General features: G+C 42.7%; 1 protein-coding gene across 13 annotated transcripts in view; it reads left to right on the forward strand.

The window, feature by feature from the left end:
• Positions 1-21,380, forward strand: part of auts2a (activator of transcription and developmental regulator AUTS2 a) — a 447,510-nt gene that overhangs the window by 296,868 nt on the left and 129,262 nt on the right. For all 13 annotated transcript variants that reach the window (XM_049592774.1, XM_049592780.1, XM_049592778.1 and 10 more), the window contains one exon: positions 8,343-8,372. In XM_049592774.1, coding sequence (XP_049448731.1) covers positions 8,343-8,372 — 30 coding nt within the window. The remainder of the gene's footprint in view (positions 1-8,342; positions 8,373-21,380) is intronic.

A 21,380-nucleotide genomic window follows, 5' to 3' on the forward strand; every position in this document is an offset into this window, starting at 1 on the left:
TTTGTTTTAACTTTGAGGAATAGCAAGATTTTTGTCTATAAAATCTTTTTTTCATTTAACAAAAGAAGCCATTCTTGTTTAAACTTAAAGTCTAAATTGATATAACTCGGAAACTCATCAAAGAAGAAGCAAACCAGGAGTATGAATCTGACGAAGCATCCAACACCAGTGTTTGATATTCAACATGCTATCAAAGCTCGGTTTGACAGAAACATTTCAGTCGATAACAAAAAGTATTGAGGCTTAATAATCAGAAATTCCACTGTTCCAACATCTCAGGAGTGAAAAGAGGCCAAATGTGCCTGTTCAGTCTCGTTATTTGCTGAGAATTCCCCCATCACAGTACTTGCCCACTTCCTCTTCTCCAGTAATCCAGTTTGTCTTTAGGATACACAGGAAATTCTGCTTTTCTAGGAGCATTCCACAAATTGATTGTTTATGTGTGCGGCCAGATTGCTGTAATGAAGATGCCAAATCACATCATTGTTAATGTCTAGCATGTGGTGTACTTAAAATACACACCAAGAGGACTCGTCTCGGGGGAGTCACCATTACTGCACAAACAATGCAGTTTGATGTATGTAATTATCTCAAAATCCTTCTATTAATCTTTGATTAATCCAGCATCTGCTCGGTGCCTCAGTCCCCTCTTGGCTTATGGAAACAGAGTGCAGAGTTGGGGTGAGGCAAGGTGTGTGTTTGTGGGTGTTTGTGTATGCGCCCACACTTGCAGCTGTGTCTTATGTTTTTTTCATTTCTATCAGATAACCAGTAAACACTTCCCACCTCCGGGCGCCTGTAGCCGGGAGAACAGCGTTGAGATGATTCTAGAAAGAGAGATACTGAACTTGCTTGTGTAACAAATGGATTTTTAAGAAAGCAAAGTGCTGCACCTCTCTGTTCCTTCCTTCCTACCCTGGTCCTTGTCAGGTGTGTGTGTGTGTGTGTGTGTGTGTGTGTGTGTGTGTCTGTGTGTGTGTGTGTGTGTGTGTGTGTGTTGGGTGGGTGGGTGGATGGGACTGATCAACAGAGAGGTTTACCCTGCGGCAACATCTGTTTCTGCCAAGCATCACTTCAGTTGTACGCTGCCACATCTCTGGTTGAGGTAAATGTCCTACCTTCCTCCACACTCAAACAGAATGGAACACACACACATACACACACATACCACTTGTATGCCTTCTGAACATATCTTTTCATCCCAGGCATTCAGGAGTGTGTGAATGTGTCTTGTGTATCTGCATTTCAGACACTTGCTCCTCGTCATTTCTCTGCTCACACCTTGACGTGCAGTCCCTTTGCACACATGGCACTGCCAGCTCTCTTATGTGACATCAGCGGTGCTATTATAATGTAAATCATACGTTAGCAATATAGAATTAATAACGAGAAGGTTTCGAAAATTTCTTTCAAATATTCTTTCAGTAAGTTTTGGCCCAGTCCAGTGAAATAAAACACAAAAGAATGTACTCCAGAGTATTGAAACCAGAGGTCACAGACTATAAAGTTCTTATTATTTTATGGAAGGCTTCATTTTTCTGCCCTCCTCTCCGTCGTCCCTCCTTTAGCTCCGCTGCCCCAGTGAGTGGAATCCAGAGTTTGCGGTCAAATTGAATATCTACTGGATAAAGTTTTACATTTGAAGGGAAATTGCATTCAGATGTTGGCCTGCTGCATTTGGCCAGCGCTGCACATGTGGATCAGACCTGGCTATATTAGTCCAGACAGAAGTCTGGTCCTCCCTGACGAAACATTCTTGGCTAATGAAAGAGGCGTTTGCCTTGTGTGACTATATAGACTGTCTCAGACACTCAAGCTGTGCTGTTTTCTTTTCATGGTGATTTTTTTTAGGTCTTTTTTTTCCTACAACGCTTTTATATGACAGTTGGACATCAAGCAGATGCTGTGGAAATTAGATGTTCGATGTCATCGCCACAGAACTCTGCTTATTTTAATGATGCGTCCCAGTCAGGCATGTCATGTTGAATTTCCTTCCACTCGCTGAACTTTTAGGTGTGTTTACGTTACTGTCTTTATGGCTACCTTTTTATGAAATGTGTGTCTGCAGGTGTTAGTTCTAGTTTATTTGAGATTCAATAAACTGTGGAGTCACTTGAGCGCAGGGTACATTCGGACATGTTGGTATGTTCCATTTATGCGGTATTTATACTTCTGCGTTGAATCAACTCCGTACCGACGGCGTAGGCTCTGCGTCGACGTAGAGCTTAGACCGTATCCTGACATTTACCTCCACAGAAATGTAACTACACATTGCGGGGACGCAGACCTCGTGACTATGTTTGTAAGCTGAAACCATTTGCCTCAGTCGAAACTAAGCCTTTATTTACTTTTATTTCACAGATAAGAAACAATAAATTGTGAAGACAATAAAGCCTCTTGTATGTGATTTATCTTGGCTTCGTATGAGCAGAGGAAATATCTGCTCGTCGTTAGGCTAATTTATACAATGTAAAATGCCTTTGGCTTGTGTTAATAACGTTAGCACGTTGTATTTGTTTGGAAAACGTGTTTAGTCAGTTTTTTTTGGCAGTGAAACTTGTGAGTTGTAATGGAGCTGAATTTTGTAACGTTACGTTTGTTAAATGTTGCTGTTGTCCCTGGCTTCATATGAGTAGAAAAGTCCATTAGCTGCTCAGCTAATTTACACAATGTAAAATGCCATAGGCTTGTGCTAAAAACATTAGCATGTTCTATTTGTCGGGAAAATGTATCCAGCAAAGGACAAGTGCTTTTTCTGTGAATGCTGCGAGTTATAGTGAAGCTGATTTGTCTACTTGTTTAATGTGTGTTTTGAATCAACTAAACTTTACAGCACTTCCCAGAAACCCTTCTGCTGACTAGTGTTTTGGAGGTGTAACTGCAGAGTGACACAGATACACCACCACACAGTATAAATGCTCACAACGGTGTAGTCCATGTGCGTAGGCTACGGCGTAGGTTCTACATAGAGCTGACACTTATACTTAGCGGAAATTATACCAGTGCGTCAGCTCTTCTCAGAGGTCAGAGCTGGGAATTACTTCACAGCCGAGTTGATTGCGTACCAGTACAAGAAGTTGGAAAACCAAGATGTTGTTAGCAATACTAGTTCAAGCCAGTTGATAAGAACGTATGGAGGCCCAGACACACCAAACTGAACTCGCGGCAACGTAAGCCAACTGTTGCACTTGCCTGTGTCTTAACTAATAACAACAGTCATTTGACTAGGAATATTCCTAGTCGGGGGCACCCCAACTAAATATACAGTGCCAGTCTGTAGTGACCAAAGAAAGTCTTTCTAACAAAGGTCTACCCAGGGCACATCATCAGTCGCAGTGGGTGACAGAGCTGTTTGCAACCGGTGGTTGAACATAGTGGTCATTAGGGCTGCAACTAATGATTATTTTCACTGTTGATTCATCTGTTGATTATTTTCCCAATTCATGGATTGTTTTTTTTTTTTTTGGTTCATAAAATGTGAAAATGTTGAAAAACGTTGATCACTGTTTCTAAAAGCCAATGATAACATTCGTGAATATCTTGTACTGGTAACAACTGAAACATATTCTCTTTTCTGTCAGAGAGGAGTAAACAAACCAACAAATATTCACATTGAAGAAGCTGGAATTAGAGATTTTAAGTACTCAGACCAATTAATAGATTATCACATTAGTTAGCAGTCTATTAATCTGTACAGCTCTAGTATTCATGTGTCTGGTACAGTCCTACAAACTGGACCATATCTGCATCTCCAGTCAGCAACATGTATCAGCCACACTCTTGTTGCCAACCTTAAGATTATTCCTATTTTTTTCTAGGAAAAGTCTAAATTTGATGTAGCCAAGTCAGCTTCTATTTTTTTTTTTATTTCTGTGTTATAAGAAAGTAATTTGCAAGCGTATTGTGACGGGGCCTGCTGCTCCAGCTTTGTGTGCCAAAGCAGGTGCTGTGTAGCAAACTCTGAGCTCATCAGTCTCCTCCTGCCCGGCTCTATTTGTTGTTCCTCAATTCACAGTGGCGGGACTGGCAGACTGTGTAATGTGTGGGTGAGAAACAGAGAGGGATACGGGAGGTGTGAGTGGGGGATTTGAGAATAAGCATGGCACAGATCCCCATTTCGCCATGCCGCTCTTCCTCTATTCCCCATGAATAATGTGGCACAGCCCCTACCCAGTGGTAGGCCAGGCATGCCGCCATATCAAGCCGTGGTGGAGAGTGTGGCGTCCAGCTCGGCGAGTCTGGGCTCAGCCACGTTCTAGCCCCACAAACCTCCACCCCCCCATCCCTATCCCCAACCTGCAGAGAGAAGCACTGGGCTCCAAGATGGCAATCAAGGCTTGATTTGCCAACACATTTCCAATGATTAAAATGTAATTAGCACAAGCGAGCACCTCCTCCCCAGCTAATTTCCACGCACGCTGTGACAGGCAGGCGGTCGGCGGCACCCAGGCCCCAGCAGCAGATGGAGGAGGATGCGGCGGGAGGGGAGAAAACCATTTTGCCATGTGACTGTTTGCATCAGAAAACCATCAGGACGCGCAGCTATATCAGGAAGGAGCTGTTAGGAGGAGGGAATGAGGAGCCCTCGACGACAGCACATCAAATTGGCACTGTCATAGCTGACCCTGGCAATGGCTGCCATCCTTCATGCTGTCTTTCCAGCTCCCAGGCATGCAGGCAGGTTGGCTCCTTCCCTGGGCTTTAACCCCTTCAGCCATCCTTCAGGACAACCTGGCTCAGGCTGATAAACAGACACCATCCTCGGTGCATCGGGCCGCTTTAATGAAGCCCATATCAACCGTAATTAATTCTAAGGTCATGGATAGCAACCAGCATAACCTGAGGCTAACGTCACTCATGGGGGCGACAATACGAATCCATCGCAGATCCAGACTTAAGAAGATGCCATTTTCGAAAATATTAGATTAGAGACAACTTGCAGGGACATCAGATCCATATTTATAATAAGCCTGTTAAACACACTCTGTTTGCCTTCAAAAATATCGGTTATGCATGTCATCTTTTTCCTTGATTGACTTAACATCTGTTAGTATTTGTGGACCAGTGGATTTCCAGAAGGTTATGTTAGAAAAGAGAACATGGCATACTCGCTTTGCATGCGTTCCTGTGTGATGTGGTTACCTCTTTAGCACAGACATTTTTCTGCGGGTAGCTTTAGCAGGAGACTTTGGTGAGCCCCGCTGCTACGGACGATAGCAAAGCGGCATCATTTAGCATTCGGCCCATGGCTCCTTATGTTCCCCTTGTATTGGGCCAGTATTACTCTCAGCTGGAGAGGATTTAGGACAAGAATAATTTACTCCTACTTTCAGACCAATATAAACAAAAGGCTCGATGCTTGGACAGAGAGTAGGGAAATTTGTAAGAGCACTCAGCCAAAAGAGAGGCCCGCGTGAGAGCAGAGGGGCAATCAGAAGTGCTCCGGATACAGGCCAACATCAACAGCTCTTAGAGCTGACGCTAATGTTTGACATTCCTGTGTTACTTAAACTTAACACTGGGGTCTAGCTTACAGTATAATGCTTGCCCTGTGTAAATAGCAGTGGGCCTGGATAGAGTATCACTTTTCTTTGTCAGCCCCCTCCCAGGACTAATGGTTTCCTTATTGTACACGAATGTTGCTTTAAATAAGACCCATTTCCTACCGCCTGTCAGACCCTAACTCCACTGATCTCAATAGGACCATTGTTGTTGTGTTTTGTTCCCCTCTCTTCTGTATAATCTTTTCATTTTTGACAGTCATTTTAAACCTCTGACATATGTCTTTTCATTAAGCATGGCTGCCCAGGATTGGTTTAAAGTGTTTTTGACATTGCAGTTAACCATAGCTCTGCAGATTTATATACTCACCCGTCAGTAGCAATAACTGGATTTCTGAGCTCGTGCTTACCTCCTAAAACAATACCATGCCTCAGTTATTAATGATGAGGTGTACCAATCATTCATGACATTTCCAAGCGCAAAGCCGAGTCTTTCTAGCTTTCCGTTTCCTAATGTAGAAGTCAGTAAGTAGAAATACAAGGAGCGAAAAAATTCCAGATATACAGGGATTCTTTTCCCCCACCTCAGGTTGCTTTATGCATGAGGCAACGCATTAGTTCACTATGATCACTTATCAGTGAGTGACAGCTCTGACTTGTTTGTATGCCTGAGATGTGTTTTTTTATCTTTTAGAGATGTTATTATTTGTTACTTTTTGCTCTGTACCCGAGCAGCGAGTTCAAGGGAGCTTTGGCGTCTGCACTGTAAGGACGATCAAATTGCCTGCCCTCGCCTGTCAGGCCTGATCTCAGGATTTTTTACTTTGCTCATTATAAAGGTATTTCCATTTTATTAAGTTTTCCCTTTTTTCCACCCTTTGTCGCTCTGGGAAATTTGCATACCTCTATTCCTAGGGAAAAAAAATAATGACAGCAATTTCTTTTCTTTTCTCTCCCCCACTAGCCGTGTGAGTGCTTCGTTTAGTGGCACCTGCGAAAGCGACAGGCGCAGGGATGAGAAGTGAAAGAGAGCAGTTGATTAAATCATCATCAAGTCGCAGCACAGAAAGTCAATTCTGCTTGCCGTCTACAATGATATCCTTTTATCTTAAAGTAATGAGCTATGGCACTTTTGCATCGGGTAATACGATGAGTTCCATTAGCATGTTCCATTTGCTTCACAAGCAAGGGCAAGTCATTCCAGCCGGCTTCTATCTTGGCAATCAAAGCAATTGGCTGCACAGCCCGCGAACAGGGAAAGGAGGGAGAGCGTAAAAAGGGAACACGAGAAAGAAAGGCTGGTAGTGTTTTTTCATGGATCACAACACAGTGCAAAAACTCAAATGATGTCCATTATTTGAACCCGTCGCATGCCTGTGTTCCCGGGTGTGTAGTGCGCACAGGCAGAGAAGCAGCTAATGAGTGCTCGGTCACATTACTGTTGTCACATTCTGAGAGGCCTGAATACATGGAGGCAGTTGAGATGGCTAATACTGCTCATCAGATCTAGTCTGCTGCTGCATTAGTCAGTCCTGTGCGGGAGGCTGCATAAGAGCGAGAGATACGTGGATGACACGCCTATTTATTCACAAGCTAGAATTGATGTGCATAAATGCACACAGTGTGCCGCTTTCTGTATTACACAGACATTCACGTGTAATCAGAATCTGCACTCGTCTTTCATTATCCATATTTATTCTTCCAGCTGACAATCTATGGGGCTGCTGGCTCTCTGCACAGTGTATTAAAATGGGGGATGGAATGCTGTGGGTGGTGGGGAGAGAGAGTGAGAGAGAAATGGAGAGCAGGGAAACGTCTGAGGAGTGTTTGCCCAGTGCGTTTATTGCCTCTGCATAATTTATGAGCTGCTGGAGCTGACCATCATGGCAGTGTGCCGCGGGCGGCCCCTGGGGCCGTGTGGGACAGGCCTGTAAATTGGATGCTATGCTCCTGCTGAGCTCGCAAGGCCCCCTTTTTACCGTCCAGCCTCAGAAACAGAGCAGCCACGAGCCCAGCCAGCTACCTTTGAGCTCTGCAGGGCCCCAGATCAGCAAAAAAACAAGAGATGGAAGCAAAAAAAAAAGGGAGAGGAGGAAAAAACGCCAGGGCCTTCTGTCGCTCACTCCCTGAGCTGTCAATCATTTCACCCCCTTCCTTCACTCCCTCCCTACTTTAATCGACACCCACCAACCCCTCCCTGCACTCTCGGTCCCCCCGCCTACACACACACACTGTGCCAACCCCTGCCCATATTCCCCCCCAGTGCCTTCTTCATTACCGACTCCAGTGCTTCTCTGCACCTCAGCCATATGCACAACGTTGAGGGCCGCCAGTCACCCAGCATCACACTAATTAGTTGATAAAGAATTAAGTGGACCTTGAAATTGAAATTGGAAAGAAAAAATGAAATCCAACCACTTTTTCCTCCCTCCATTACAAAGTTTCCTTCCTCCTCTTGTCATTTCTCCATTCCCAGCCTCAAGCAGGAACACACATCATGGAATTACAATTCGAGTAGCGGTTAGTGTTTTGAGATTCCAGCTCCGTCTGAATATCACATGTTAACAAGGGCACAGCTGCTCGTGAGAAATTTGCTTTGTTTCGCATTCCTGTGCTTGTGTCGGCTAATGAAGTGATCTGATGATATTCAGACTCTGAATATGAGTGTGTGATAAGTTCATCATTAAAGAAATGACAAGATGTGCCATTTGTTAAGGTAAATTAGAAAACTGCACTCACGTGTGTTGAAATTGAGTCCAACCTAAGAAGGAACTGCTATAAATCAAGAATATAAACACATTATTTCTCATTCTCAACTTTGTCTTTCTGTGTGTTTTGCAGTGTGACACGGAGAGTGACCAAGACGACAAGGTAAGCCTCATATTCAGTCATTTTTCATATACTATTAAATGTGCTTGGATCATTTAAGGCGCCCTTTATCTGGTTTCAATAAGATTCAAATATTAGACTTTCTTTAAGACTGTGAATTTAATGTAATTAGAATTAAACATCCTGTTAATAACTATGAGAAAGCCTTAATTAGCAGCGCATTAATTATAAATGACTTAATGATGTGCAAAATCTAAATCGAACTGTTCTGGGTTTTTAGGATTTAGATGACATTTAAATGAGACTGCTGTGACAGCCAGGGCTGAGGGTGCAGACTGTCTTTAGCTGAAAGCTGATACTAACAAGCATATCTCAGTCTTAAGTGCAGTGCTTGTTTGGTGCCATATCTATCAATCTATCTATCTGACTGTCTATCGGTCACCCTGTCTGCCTGATTTTTACACATTCTTTTGCTAATTGAAAGAAACACAATCCTGTCATTGCTTATTTCTGTTCCTTGAGTCTCAATCAGCACCTCCTACTGTCAAGATCTATGGCTTTCTGTGGTGTCACACTCTCGAGTATTTGCTGAAACATTCACAATTTTTTTTTTTTCACTTTTGTTACAGTTGTATTTTAATTTTTGCAGGGCTAACCAAGGCTTGGCCTGGCATTGCGAAAAAGATCACTAAATATAAGTTCTTTTCAGTAGATGGCAGAATCTGTGCAGCACACGTGTCTGCATGAGGAATGGACTGGGAGCTGTATGGAAGTCATTAATATTTTGTGCTTGTAAAACAATTACTTTAATTTTAATAACTGTTGTAAAGATACAGTACAGTATGCAGATTTAAAAGTTTGGGCTGATGATGGCGCTTGAGGGAAGGTTAATGTGTCACCTAAATTTCCAGTTCTTGTTATCATGGGACTGTAAAAGCACAAACTAGATTTCATGCCAATTACAAAATAAGCATTAGAGATACTTGGTCACAGGCAATACTACTCCTTAGCACTACTGCGTGGGAGTGTACAAATACTAGAAATCAATACAAAAGCTGAAGAGAGTGGAGCAAGAAAACATTTTTGTCGTTACAAAATGTGCATGCAGATACTGCACATTCATGGCTGAGCTAAAACTGTGACGGTTAGGAGAGTGTGGTGTTGTATGCTCAGTGAGTTAAGCCTGATTCACCTAATTTCTTTGTAATAGGCTATCAAACATTTTTCTATTGGCAAGATCAAATTATCAAAGTACATAGCACTGGAAAAGGATAAGAATAGATTTTTAAAACAACATGGCATACTGTATACCTACTAGGGCTGCCCCCGACCATTAGTCAACTAGTCACCTGCATGTTTACGATATTAATTTAATTATTAATGGTTTGAGTTGAAGGTGTGAGAAAGAATAGTGTCAGTAACATTGTTAACACTGTGCTACATTACAGAGAAATACAAAAGCGTACTAATGAACCTTCATTAATATAGGCCTATATTTTATCTACAAGTGCACGTCACACACTGAGCGAGCCGCCTGTTAATGACGCTGTGGGCTAATGGGCATGTAGCTACTTCCATGTTTCAGATGATACGTCATGTTTGTAGTCGACCAATAAAGATGAGTTTACATATCACCTTGGGTTCGTCCTTCACCTTCTCAAAATGATCCCACACTTTGGATTTCCTGCCCGACATGTTATTAACTAGCCTGTGGAATAACCGCAGGTACCAGCCCTGGAAATTAGGGACCGTACACATGCCATGTCTTTAACCACATGGAAAACGCAAGGTCGGGCGCTGGGCACTACTCTTGTGCCTTTTTTGTGCCAGCTTTCAAGATGGCAGAGGCAGCAGGTTGCGTCTAAGTTTCTAAGCAACCTCAACAAGCATTAAGTGAAATCCTGAGTGCAGAGCTGATCTTCTTCCAGGAGCTGTTTATAAGTGTGTAGGCCTGTTGTCTGTGGGACAGATGTAAAGCTCCGGGTAGCCCTGCAGTAACATGATCAACTTTTCCGTATTTATCAGACTGAATATTTACAGAAGAAGGGAAAGATATCTGTCGGCTGTGACTGGTTTGTAACCTGACTCCTGTCTGACTGCTGAGCGTGGCCTCTTCCTGTGTCTGTCCTTTCAAATTAAACTCCCACATGGTCCAGTCATATAGGTTTTGATTTATTTTGACAAGATGCAGCTCCTAATAGAGGTTTTTTGTTTGTTTGGTTTTTTTTGCTGCAACTACCAATGAAATCTTGCCGACTAATAACCTTTCTGGTCGACTAATATTTGGACGACTATTAAGGGGCAGCCCTAATACCTAAGTTGTTTGTTGGTTTTAAAAGGTATGGTTGTACTGTTTAATAATGGCTGCCATATTTGGTTTATGGATTGCAATATTAAAGTGCCTGTAAGTATCGATACGTTTGCTTTTAGCTGTCTGTAAAGTATTCAGTGCAGCTCCTTTTCTAATATCCAGGTATTTACAGTTTGAGCGCACCTCACAGATTGTAAGAGCAGCCATATCATCCAGTGACTTCTAACCAGAGATCTAGATCAACTCTAATGATTTAGTAATGCCATTTGCTTGTGGTGTTTAGACTGTGCAGCAAATTGAGTCATTACTCAGTGTTGTCGATTTAAATTGCTCCTGTCTCGGTGGCAATTCCTTTTTGTTTCAGGAAGAGAGAGAGAGCATGGTAAGCTGTAATCCCCCCAGTGACTGTATTAATTCACCCTGGCTCACGTTACGCTCCTGATGAACAGCGCCGACTACACCTTCCTGTCATTGATTAATTGTGTGTTAAAGTAACAGAGGAGTGAATTAGTAAATAGGGGACCCCTATGACAGGGGCTGACTCATGTGTTCTTCCTCAATGCTAGGGAGTAATTGGAGCACCCACTCAACACTTTTACCCCCTCCTTAGTCCACGTCACCTCTGCCACTATCTGCACCTGCCAGGCGCCGGGTGCGCTACACCCACCGCCACTGTTGTCATTTGCATTCTGTGGGCGACACGGCCTACTTTACATCACCGCAGCAGAGAAGGACGCAGGAGAGCGGAGTCATTTTAATGGGTCAAATGTATTCAGATGAGGACAAACGTGGCTTATTTAGTTTCCCTTCAAAAGCAGGAAATGGAAAAAGTGTTCCCAGGAGAAATCATGTTCTGCCTGGTGTAGAAGGCCTCCGCCGTGTCGGCGGGAGCTGCCAGACTCTGATAAGAGACAGCTATTCGCATCTCAAAGTATGTGCGCACACAATCCTGCTCGTGTGTTTGTGTGTGAGTGTGTGTCTGCATGTGTTGGGAACTGTCAGAGCATTTGCTCATTATGAAGTGACCTGTAGGATGGGCCCTCTCCAACATGACATGTTAATGGCATAGTGGGAGACAGGTAGGAGGCAGGCACACTGCAGTCACTCGTCACACAACACTGGTATTATTAGCTCTATATGCGTTATCATTAGCATCTCTGCTAAGGCCCCATTACTGCAGGTCTTCCTTTCTCTCTGCCAGTATCAAGCAATCCAATCAGAGCTCGGATTATGAGACGGGAGAGGTGAATACATCGTCTTTAAAGGTATATGCTGTATGTGAAAAATGTGACAGACATACAACCCTGATTCCAAAAAAGAAAAACAGAATGCAGTAATTTACAAATCCTCTTCAACCTATATTCACATGACATAATGTTCACACTGAATATTTATTATTTTTTGTAAATATAAAGTTATCCTAATGTTGATGACAGCAACACTTGTTTGCAGGTTAACAGGTTAATTGGTAACAGATGATAGTATTGTGATTGGGAAGGGCATCAGGTGTTCACAAGCAATTACAGCACAAGTTTCACCACTTTGTGAAAAACTGTGTTGGCAAACAGTCCAGCAGTTTAAGAATAACAATCTACAATCCATAACATCATCAAAACATTCAGAGAATCCGGAGAAATCTCTGCACATGGCTGAAAACCAGTACTGAATGTCTGTTACCTTTGATCCCTCAGACGTCAGCGCATTAAAACCCATGACTGTATAAAGGATTTCACTACATGGGCTCAGAAACACTTTGGAAAGCTATTGTCAGTAAACACAGTTCATCATCACTGCATCTACAAATGTAAGTTAAGACTTAAGTTAACACTTTGCAAAGCGAAAGCCATACGTCAACCACATCCAGAAATGCCGCAGACTTCTTTGGGCCCGAGCTCATCTGACACAAAGTGGAAAAGTGTGCTGTGGTCTGATGAGTCCACGTTTCAGATTGTTTTTGGAAATCATGGACATCTTGTCCTCCGGGCTAAAGAGGAAAACCATCCAGATTGTTGTCAGCACAAAGTTCAAAGCCGGCGTCTGTGATGGTATGGTGGAGTGTTAGTGCCTGTGTTGTCATGGCTAACTTGCACATCTATGAAAAGAAGAAGATATACTTTACTAATCCCTGAGGGGAAATTCAGGGTTTTTTTTTTTTATTCTGTTGTCATACACACACAGACCCGAAATAAACACATATGCACAAACAGGACCTATACAGAGATGGCAGAGCAAGGCGACTGCACATGGACAGGTGCCCTGGGCAGTTGGGGGTTCGATGCCTTACTGAAGTGCACCTCAGCAGTGCCTAGGAGGCGAACTGGCACCTCTCCAGGTACCAGTCCACACTCTATATTTGGTCTTGACAGGGACTTGAACTGCGACCCTTCAGTTCCAAACTCCTGTATGAATGTTCAATATTTAAAAATGAATATGGTTGATTGTGTCTGAGTGCACGTCTCTACATGCCTGGTTCCTGGATCACAAAAACTGCAGTCATGTATTTGTTCCTGACTATTTACAGCTCATTTCATTCTCATTATGTTGCTCGTGTAAAATGTGATGATTTGCCTTCTTTTCATCCTACACTGTACACCGGACCACTCAGGAATCATGTGGTCTCTAATTTGGCAGTAGGATAGAAGCAAAAACGCCTGCTGAGGGGCCAAAAACCTCTCAAAGCTTTTTCCTGGCGAGGATGTCCACGTTTGTCTGTCGCTGTCATGCGGCTTGGCCCATCTTCCACTCCTGAAACCCAGGCATTCAGCGAAGTGTGCTCTCGCGCTCATCCTCTCCACACTCTATCCTTTTGGTGGATCCAGGCAGGATCAGGTGGTCATTTTTATTAGGTCTAGGCAGGACCGGCCTGTTCATTTGGAGCAGCTTGTTCCCAGTTACAATGCTCCGCTTTGCTGGCAGGGAAAAGCACACTGAAAAGAGCTCTGTAGCCTCAGGTGTGTTTCATGTGCATCCACCAAAGCCCCAGTAGCATTGCCTTGTTTCATGGTGTAGTTAACACCAACAGGTTTTCCAACATCTGAGACCTTTTAGTGGGGCCGTGAAACATCCCCTTAGCCTCGGGGGGGGTGGTACACGTTCAGAAAAGTACTTTAGAAGATGCTTCCTGCCTCTTTAATTTCACTTTTTCTTTTCAAAAATATATGCACTGAAACATTCACTCAACATTAATCTTCTCTGATTAGAATCTAACGGCGGTATATTTCTGCACCTTGTCTTTGTAATATTGTCAAGAGCGCTCAGGTACTCACTCTGTCTGGACTTGCTAATGCTTAAGTGATTTTTTGCTAGTAAGTGGCACCTTGAAACTGCCAGTCAAACAGTTTAGTATGAATATCTCGTAGTGCTCAAGTGCTTTCTCCAGCTTAACTGTTCATCAGTCGTGTTACTTAGGCCCTTTTTGAAGACAATGACTCCGTACTGTAATCTGCAGAACTTTATCACTCTGTCGTGTTTTTATTTCTCTTTCCCTTGCCTCTGGGCTTTTTTTTATAGAGACCACACCTTTCCTAAGTGTTATTTACTCGCTCTATCAGCAGCCACAAGCTGTAAATGCCATTTTGAAAATGCTTTGCGTCTTATTAATGGCCATGCAACGGAGTGCTGTAATTTGCTGTGCTTCGCTCTTATTGGAGGCGAGGGATCTAAATGGGTGCTTTAGAGTAGCCTAGAGAACCTGTTTGTCCTTGACATAAAATAAAGATCTGAACTGGTAATATATTTGCTGTTTCTCTTCCTTTATTGTTTTGCTGTGTTTGCCCTCAGGCAATTACAGCAGAAGAGTCGAGTTTCTCAATCACTCGGCAGCACTGTACATAAAACCATTTTATATCCCCCTCCTCCCCCCCGCCAAAACCCTCCCTCTTTCCACCGCAGTGGGAAGGATGAGTAATAAAAAGGAGAGAGCAACTTGTCAGCGTTAAAAGATTATGTGTTTTGCCCCCTCCAAAGGAAGAGAGTAGTGTTTACAGGCTTGAGTGGGTGCTCGCTAGGCCGAGGCTGAGGCTGATTGCACTAGAGTACCCTGTCAGCCAGTGATTTGTCATGTACTTTATCATCCTTGTCACTCTGCAGAGCGTTGTCATAGGTAACGTTCCCGCCTGCCCCCTCCCCCCACTGTGCTTTGTACCCAGTCAGTGTAGGAAATTTGTATTTACTTTGGGGGAGTGTAATTTGTTCCTCATGGATAATATGACCCTTAGCGGAGCCGGATCACGGGTTAGTTGAAGTGATATTTTCCGGTAATGGTAGTCGTACATCATGGCTGTCAGGCCGGGTTAGGAGGCGAGCACATTACAGCTCCATTTTAGCACTGCAGGCATCTGGGATTATTTTCCATAACCAAGTATGACATGACCGCTCTGCGGAGTGCATTAAATTTTTACTAGCTTTTTTCCCTCCCCCGGCAACTTCTGTGGCTTTTCCCCTGGTCTGGGTCTCGGGGCTGCCACAGTGATGGATACCCCCGGAGTCCCAGTAGCCCTGGCCAAGGTTAGCGGGTGTCACAGACCTACACCGCTCCCCTCCATCCAATAACCGGCAAATCCCTGCTCCCTCTGAGGCGCGTGCACACAGGCCCACAGCTCGCCTCTGCAGCCAACACCGAGCCTCTACACACTTAAACAGAGATACAAAGAAAAGGAACAAACACATTCGCCTTTTAGAAGTCATTTAACAAGTTCATGTGAATGGGGAATGTGAAAAAGTGATTACACCTCAAGGCTTGTCCCCCAGATAGAGAGATAGATGGACATTTGGACATGTAAAGCGTAAAGGCCCCCCCATCTTTACTACCATGAAAAAAGATCATCCTACACATGGTGGTGCTCATGATGGTAAACAGTATGGTGCTCCACGGCTGTTGATTGCTTTCCTTTTCTATTCTGTTTTTTCCTACATTCCCCTCTCCTTGGCAGCAAGGTCAGCAGTGTAAATGCCACCTCTTGCCATTGACAAATGGTCGCCCCCCTGTCTGATAATCAGTAGGGTCTCAGAGGTGGACGAGCAGGCGGAGCTCATTAGGGTGCCACAGATGAGAAATTAATGTGGAGATTCCAGGCCTGGCAGAGAGCCGTGTTGATGGGCCCTATATGGGGGAGGAGGGAGAAGAGCAGGGGGTGTATATGGGGTTGGGTGGATGGATGGACCCTGTCTGATGGATGACCGGGTCAGCAGGCGGCAACGCTCCCCAGACAGTCCCACACATACACAAACATACACACACCCACATGCCTGTCCTCCCCCTGTAACCTCCCCTTCTCCTTCCCCGCTTCTCCCAGCCTCCCTTGTAGTGCAACTCATCCCGCCCCTCCACCCAGCAGTACAGTAATGACACTGTGGAGTGTAAGGCCACAGGAGAGAAGGTCAGAGGAGAGACATTTCACCCTTTGGCTGACACACTGGTAATTAAATGGAGGCGAACTAATTGACACAAATTTCCACGTCCCTTTTTTCTTCTGCAATACATTGGTGATACAAGGTGAAAATGTCAGCCTGTCTATGCACTTCACAGGTTATTTATATAGCCTGTCTGTAATATTACTCTGCCAACAGATTGCACCTTGTTTTGTCTTAATTTACACGTTAAACCATGCTGGGAATGTGCCCTTGGGTGTTGTTGTGATACCATTGATTTGAATTGAATTGAGATATCTCAGGCTTATTTTGAGATGTTCAGATGAGGCAAATCTTCAAGCACACAATCCTGTACCCTGTTTTGTTTATGGAGCACAACCAGCGTTGTATCCGAGAAAACTTTAGGAGCCATGATGTTGAACTGAGAGTGAGCATGCTGGCTTGCCTCTGGGGCTCTGACCCTCCTCCATCCTCCTTCACATTCACTGTGACCCATTTACAGTAGCTAGCTTCAGTTTGCAACCCCTCATTGTCCCAGCAGGTAATTCCTCATTCTGTCACAGCACATCTCTGCTTGCTAACACTCACAGCCTCAGATGTGGACAGGGATTAACATGTCATTAATGTGATGTATGTACCATCCGTTGTCTGTTCAAGCCTTTGTAGTTTACAGTATTTAAATTGAAATATTAAAATGAAGGAAAGGTCTTGACATGTCAAAAACAAGAGACTGATAAACCAAAACCTAAAGTAAGGTCTTGAATCATACAGATAATAAAACATAAATAAATTAATTATTAATATTGATAATAATACCTGCATGTATAAAGCACTTCTCAAAACAAGTTACAAAGTGCTATACATACAGTTAAAGATAATAAAACAACAATAAAAACAAATAGAATAGTGATTTTAAAGAAGAAAATGTGTTAGCTTCCTTGATCTCCTTCAGCAGTTCACTCTAGAACTGAGGAGACTTGAACAAAAAAAAAGCCCTACATTTGTCCGCGGAATGGCCAGGGATGACCTACGATAGGATCTCAGGTTTCATTCAGGCTTGTAGGAGGTCAAGAGATCAGTGGTGTATTCTGGAGCTAACCCCCTGTGAGCCTTAAATTGAACATTTAAACTTTAAAATCCACTCTAAGACTGACTGGGGCCCAATAAAGTGATTTTTTTTTTAAACTGGTGTTATGTGTTCTCTCCTGTTGGATCTGGTTTGAAGTTTATTGAGGTTCTGTTGTGTGAGGCATGAGAAGAGTGTATTTCAGCAGTCTTACTGGTATGAAATAATTACATCAATTACTGTTTCTAAGTTCTTGGAAGATAAAAATGACCTGATTTTTAAAAATTTTCTCAATTGGAAAAAAAAACATAAATGGACATCATATTTAAGATGCTGGTAAAACTTTGAGGTGGTTTCTGCAAGAGTAATGTTAGATGAGATGGGACTAATAGAGGGAGAAATATCATTCAGTGATGAGTCATTTACCAATGACATCAATCTTGGATTAGTTAAACTGTAGAAAGGTGTCATTAGTGTCAAAGGAAAGGTACAATAGTGTATCATCAGCATAGAAGTGGTTACTGATATTTTGTTTTTTAATGATATGACCAAGTGGTAGCATTTAAAGAACAACAAGGGCCCAAGGATGAATCCATGTGGAACTCCACATTTTTGCGGTACTGAAGCTAATTAATAATTCCCAGTTTACACACAGAGTGACCCTCCTGAGAAATAACAACAGAATCAATCTGAAGCCAAACCTTAGATGCCACGCAATTTTTAATATATTCAATTAAAATACTGTAATAAACAGTGTCAAAAGCAGCAAAGAGATCCAACAGGATTAACTTCAGAATTGATTTTAAGATGCTTATAATAACTTTGAAATCTCAATGTGGTTTAGCACTGAGTTATATAGCTGAGATTCTGTATACTTAAGCTCCAAAGTGTGACCTGAGATCCTCAAGCCTACCCTTGAGGAAGTTTTGAATTTGATCATTACAGCTTCATAGCCTTTTGGTTTTTCTTTAAGCCTCGTATCAACACATAAAGAACACACAAGAATAATAATCAATCCATACAGAAAATGTACGCATGGACAAAAGCCAAAAATTGGCGTAGGCCAAAAAATATTACAATTCCTACAATCAGGCTTCCACCTCAACTTCTGCATCGCCAATTTCCTGTCTAAAAAATGGTCGTAAGCACGGGTTAAAGTTCTTCCCATCAAGTCTGTTTTTATAGAATACAATTTTTGTGTCGGAGGTGGTGTACGCCTCTTTCAGACCTTGTTTAGTGCATATGCAATGTGTATAAATAAGAGCCCAGATCAGTGTTTGTACTGATGCTTAGTATTCAGTTTTAAAAATGATCATTGGCAAGATTATGAGTAAAAATATCAGACCTCTGGGGTTTTAAATCACCAAACAATACCTTTTTACCAAAGTAAATATTTTACTCACTACTTCACTAATGACATAGTTTCACAGCTGGCCACCAACACATCACGAGCAGCACAAGTTACCAATATACGTGTTGATAATTCAGTCTTGAATTCTCACCATGTGGAAATCCTTCCAATTTGCTGTATCCTGAGGTCTCGTTTAAAATTGCACACAGGCATATGATGACAACAAAGAGTGAAGGATCATCATGGATGGATAACAATTTTTTTTCCCCATGTAATTCCAAGTTGACAGTTTCCATGAAACCATAAGCTCACTATTTACACAATTGCTTACAATTGGCATTCAATCTGCATGCAGTAACGGTTCAACTCTGATAAGGTATCTGCAGTTTTAAAAGGCATCCTGTTGCTCTGTATTTATCAGACTTGTCTGAGTTTATATGAGACCTTTCTCAGGCACTTTAGGAATGCGTAAACTGTAACTCCAGTGTTTTAAATCTGTTAAATATTTATTGAATGGTCAAAAGAAGCCAAGTTATTAAACTTGTGGTTAAAGTATTTGGACCCATACTGATTACATTGACACAGCAGTACTGTGATTATTTCTTTGTAAATGTGCAGACACTCAAACCACCTTTATTCAAAAGGATGTGGAATGCAATCTGAAACTTTTCTTTTTTTTCACATTTACAAAAAGCATTGCTATTGCTTTTTAGATTACCTTCTGATGCTTTCTGATAGCTTTCATCGCGGCAGTTCTGATGTTGAGACAGGATTGTAGAAGGTTGACTCTTACCTTGAGACGTGATATTATACAAGCCCTAATGTGTTACACTTGTCTCTAGAGTGCTCAACCCCACCATTCATTTATGGCTAACAATAAAAAGTAATAATGCACACGTTTGAATAGGACAAGGTTGCCAAGTCCTTGAAATTGAACGGGGGGAAAAAAACAGTCGCAGCAGTGAATCATGTTTCAAAGGCAATGATTCAATTCCCAGCGCAAGCTGAGAACACAGGGAATGGAAAATAATTCAATCAGCAACAAAAACCATAAATATGCTGTTTGACTGAGATGCTCGCTCCTGTGGAAAAAAAAAAATCCATTTCCATCTTTCCTGACCTGGAAAAGAAAAATGTCTCAGGCAAATTGTGTACATATATCAAAGACTTTATGAGATCGGCCACATACAGAGAGGCTTTGGAGCGGAAACAAAACCACAGTTAAAGAAATGTTAAGTCCTGTTTATAAGAAGTAAGAGTAGAATGTGGCACATATTTTCCACTGTAGAACTTGTGCACACATGATATAACGCTTTGTCTCCTTGCAGTGAGACTCCTTTACTAATAGGATGTAGAAGACATGCCATATTATTCTTGGTAACTGATTGAACTATTTTCATAGCCATCTGTTAAGCATATCATTAACTCTCCTCATATTTCTAATAATGCCACTAATGTTGTTTTAGCACCAGTGCTAAAATTGGTGTAAGCTCTAAGCCAAAAATAACACCCATGCTGCCAAACATGTTGAGTCAAACTAAATGACATACATTTTTTATGCAGCTGACGTGCCCAGTAATGAACTTACTCCACGTGGTGCCATTTGTCAGGTGCAATGACAAAACAGAGGGCTGCTGGGTAGAAGAGTGTGCTGTGGTGTACTGTGTATGTAGAACCCTCTGGGTCATGTTAGGCCGGTGGATTTGTGGCCGATCAAGAGTGAGCAGCACCCGGGCTCCTCGGGTGTCTGTCCTCATCTCTATTTATGAGGCAGTGTTGCCAGTTACCGGTCTTTAATAATGCATGGAGTAAGACCTTGGGTTCAAACCAGTGTCTCTGGAAACAGGCCGCTTATGAAAAAGAAATTGGTTGTTGTTATGCAGAAAGCCCTTCGCAGCGCCTATCTCTTTTCTCTCACACGCTCTCTCTTCATCCCTCACTGTCTCTCTATCTGCCCTCTCTCCCTGCTGTGAGTGAGTTCTCCGACACGCCAAGGTTAAACTTTCTCGCTGCGCTCGGCGGATGTCAGTCAAGGCCCGGCTCACCTGCACATAAGCCCCCCCAGCAACTGGGCCAGTGACTCTCACACAAACCCTCTGCCCCCTCATTGCCCTTTTGTCAAGCCAATGATTTCTGCAGGCAGCTTGCTTCAGAATTGACTGGCTCCTGGCTCTCTGTCTTTCCACTCTCCACAGCAACCTCAGCTCACCCACAGAAAAACGGCTTTATCCCTGCAGCCAAGGCAGGATTTCTATATCTGCGATTTGTCAGATGGCAAACGCAAACCCAGTGCACTCAACACAAAGACTGTAAATGATACCAAATTAACAGGGTTGCAGACTGTGATGTAGTCTATGGCAGCAATAATGTAGTAAAAATGTAATTGCTGTAATTTAGTACAAATCTCTCCCTCAGAAGGTCTTTGACATAGTTTTGTGCTTTATGCACATAAACAGGCTCTTAAATTCTCACTCTTTTTGTTTGATTTGATATTTGAGCTTCCCTGTGTTCTTTACTGTAACCTCCTGCTTGAAAAGTTGGGGATCAATCACTAATACCTCTTTTCCACCAAAGTTAGCGCGTGTACAAGAGTAAATCCCTGACTCCTTTCCCATTGCCAGTAGACCAGAGCCGTGTACGCAGCTCTGCAGCAGATGAGTATGCCTTTCTGTGTGTAGGTTGATTTATTTATTTATGTTTTTGTTTTTATTTTTTGATGTGTCACATTTGACGTCACAGACAGACCAGGAAACAGGTTAGTAAAGAGTAGAAAGCAGCATGGAGGCCAGTGAAAACTTCTTCTATGTATCTCTTACTCATTCAGTCTGTTTTTCAAACTAGGTGCAGACTCATTTGGATCAATGTTTGAGCACTGCCTGGGCAGTATGGATGTTTTTTTATGGTTGTGTATCATTGCCTCTCGCGGGTTAAGGGGCTAAAATTAGCACCCGA

Source organism: Epinephelus fuscoguttatus, linkage group LG12, assembly GCF_011397635.1.
Source record: "Epinephelus fuscoguttatus linkage group LG12, E.fuscoguttatus.final_Chr_v1".
In the NCBI taxonomy this organism is placed as follows: domain Eukaryota; kingdom Metazoa; phylum Chordata; class Actinopteri; order Perciformes; family Serranidae; genus Epinephelus; species Epinephelus fuscoguttatus.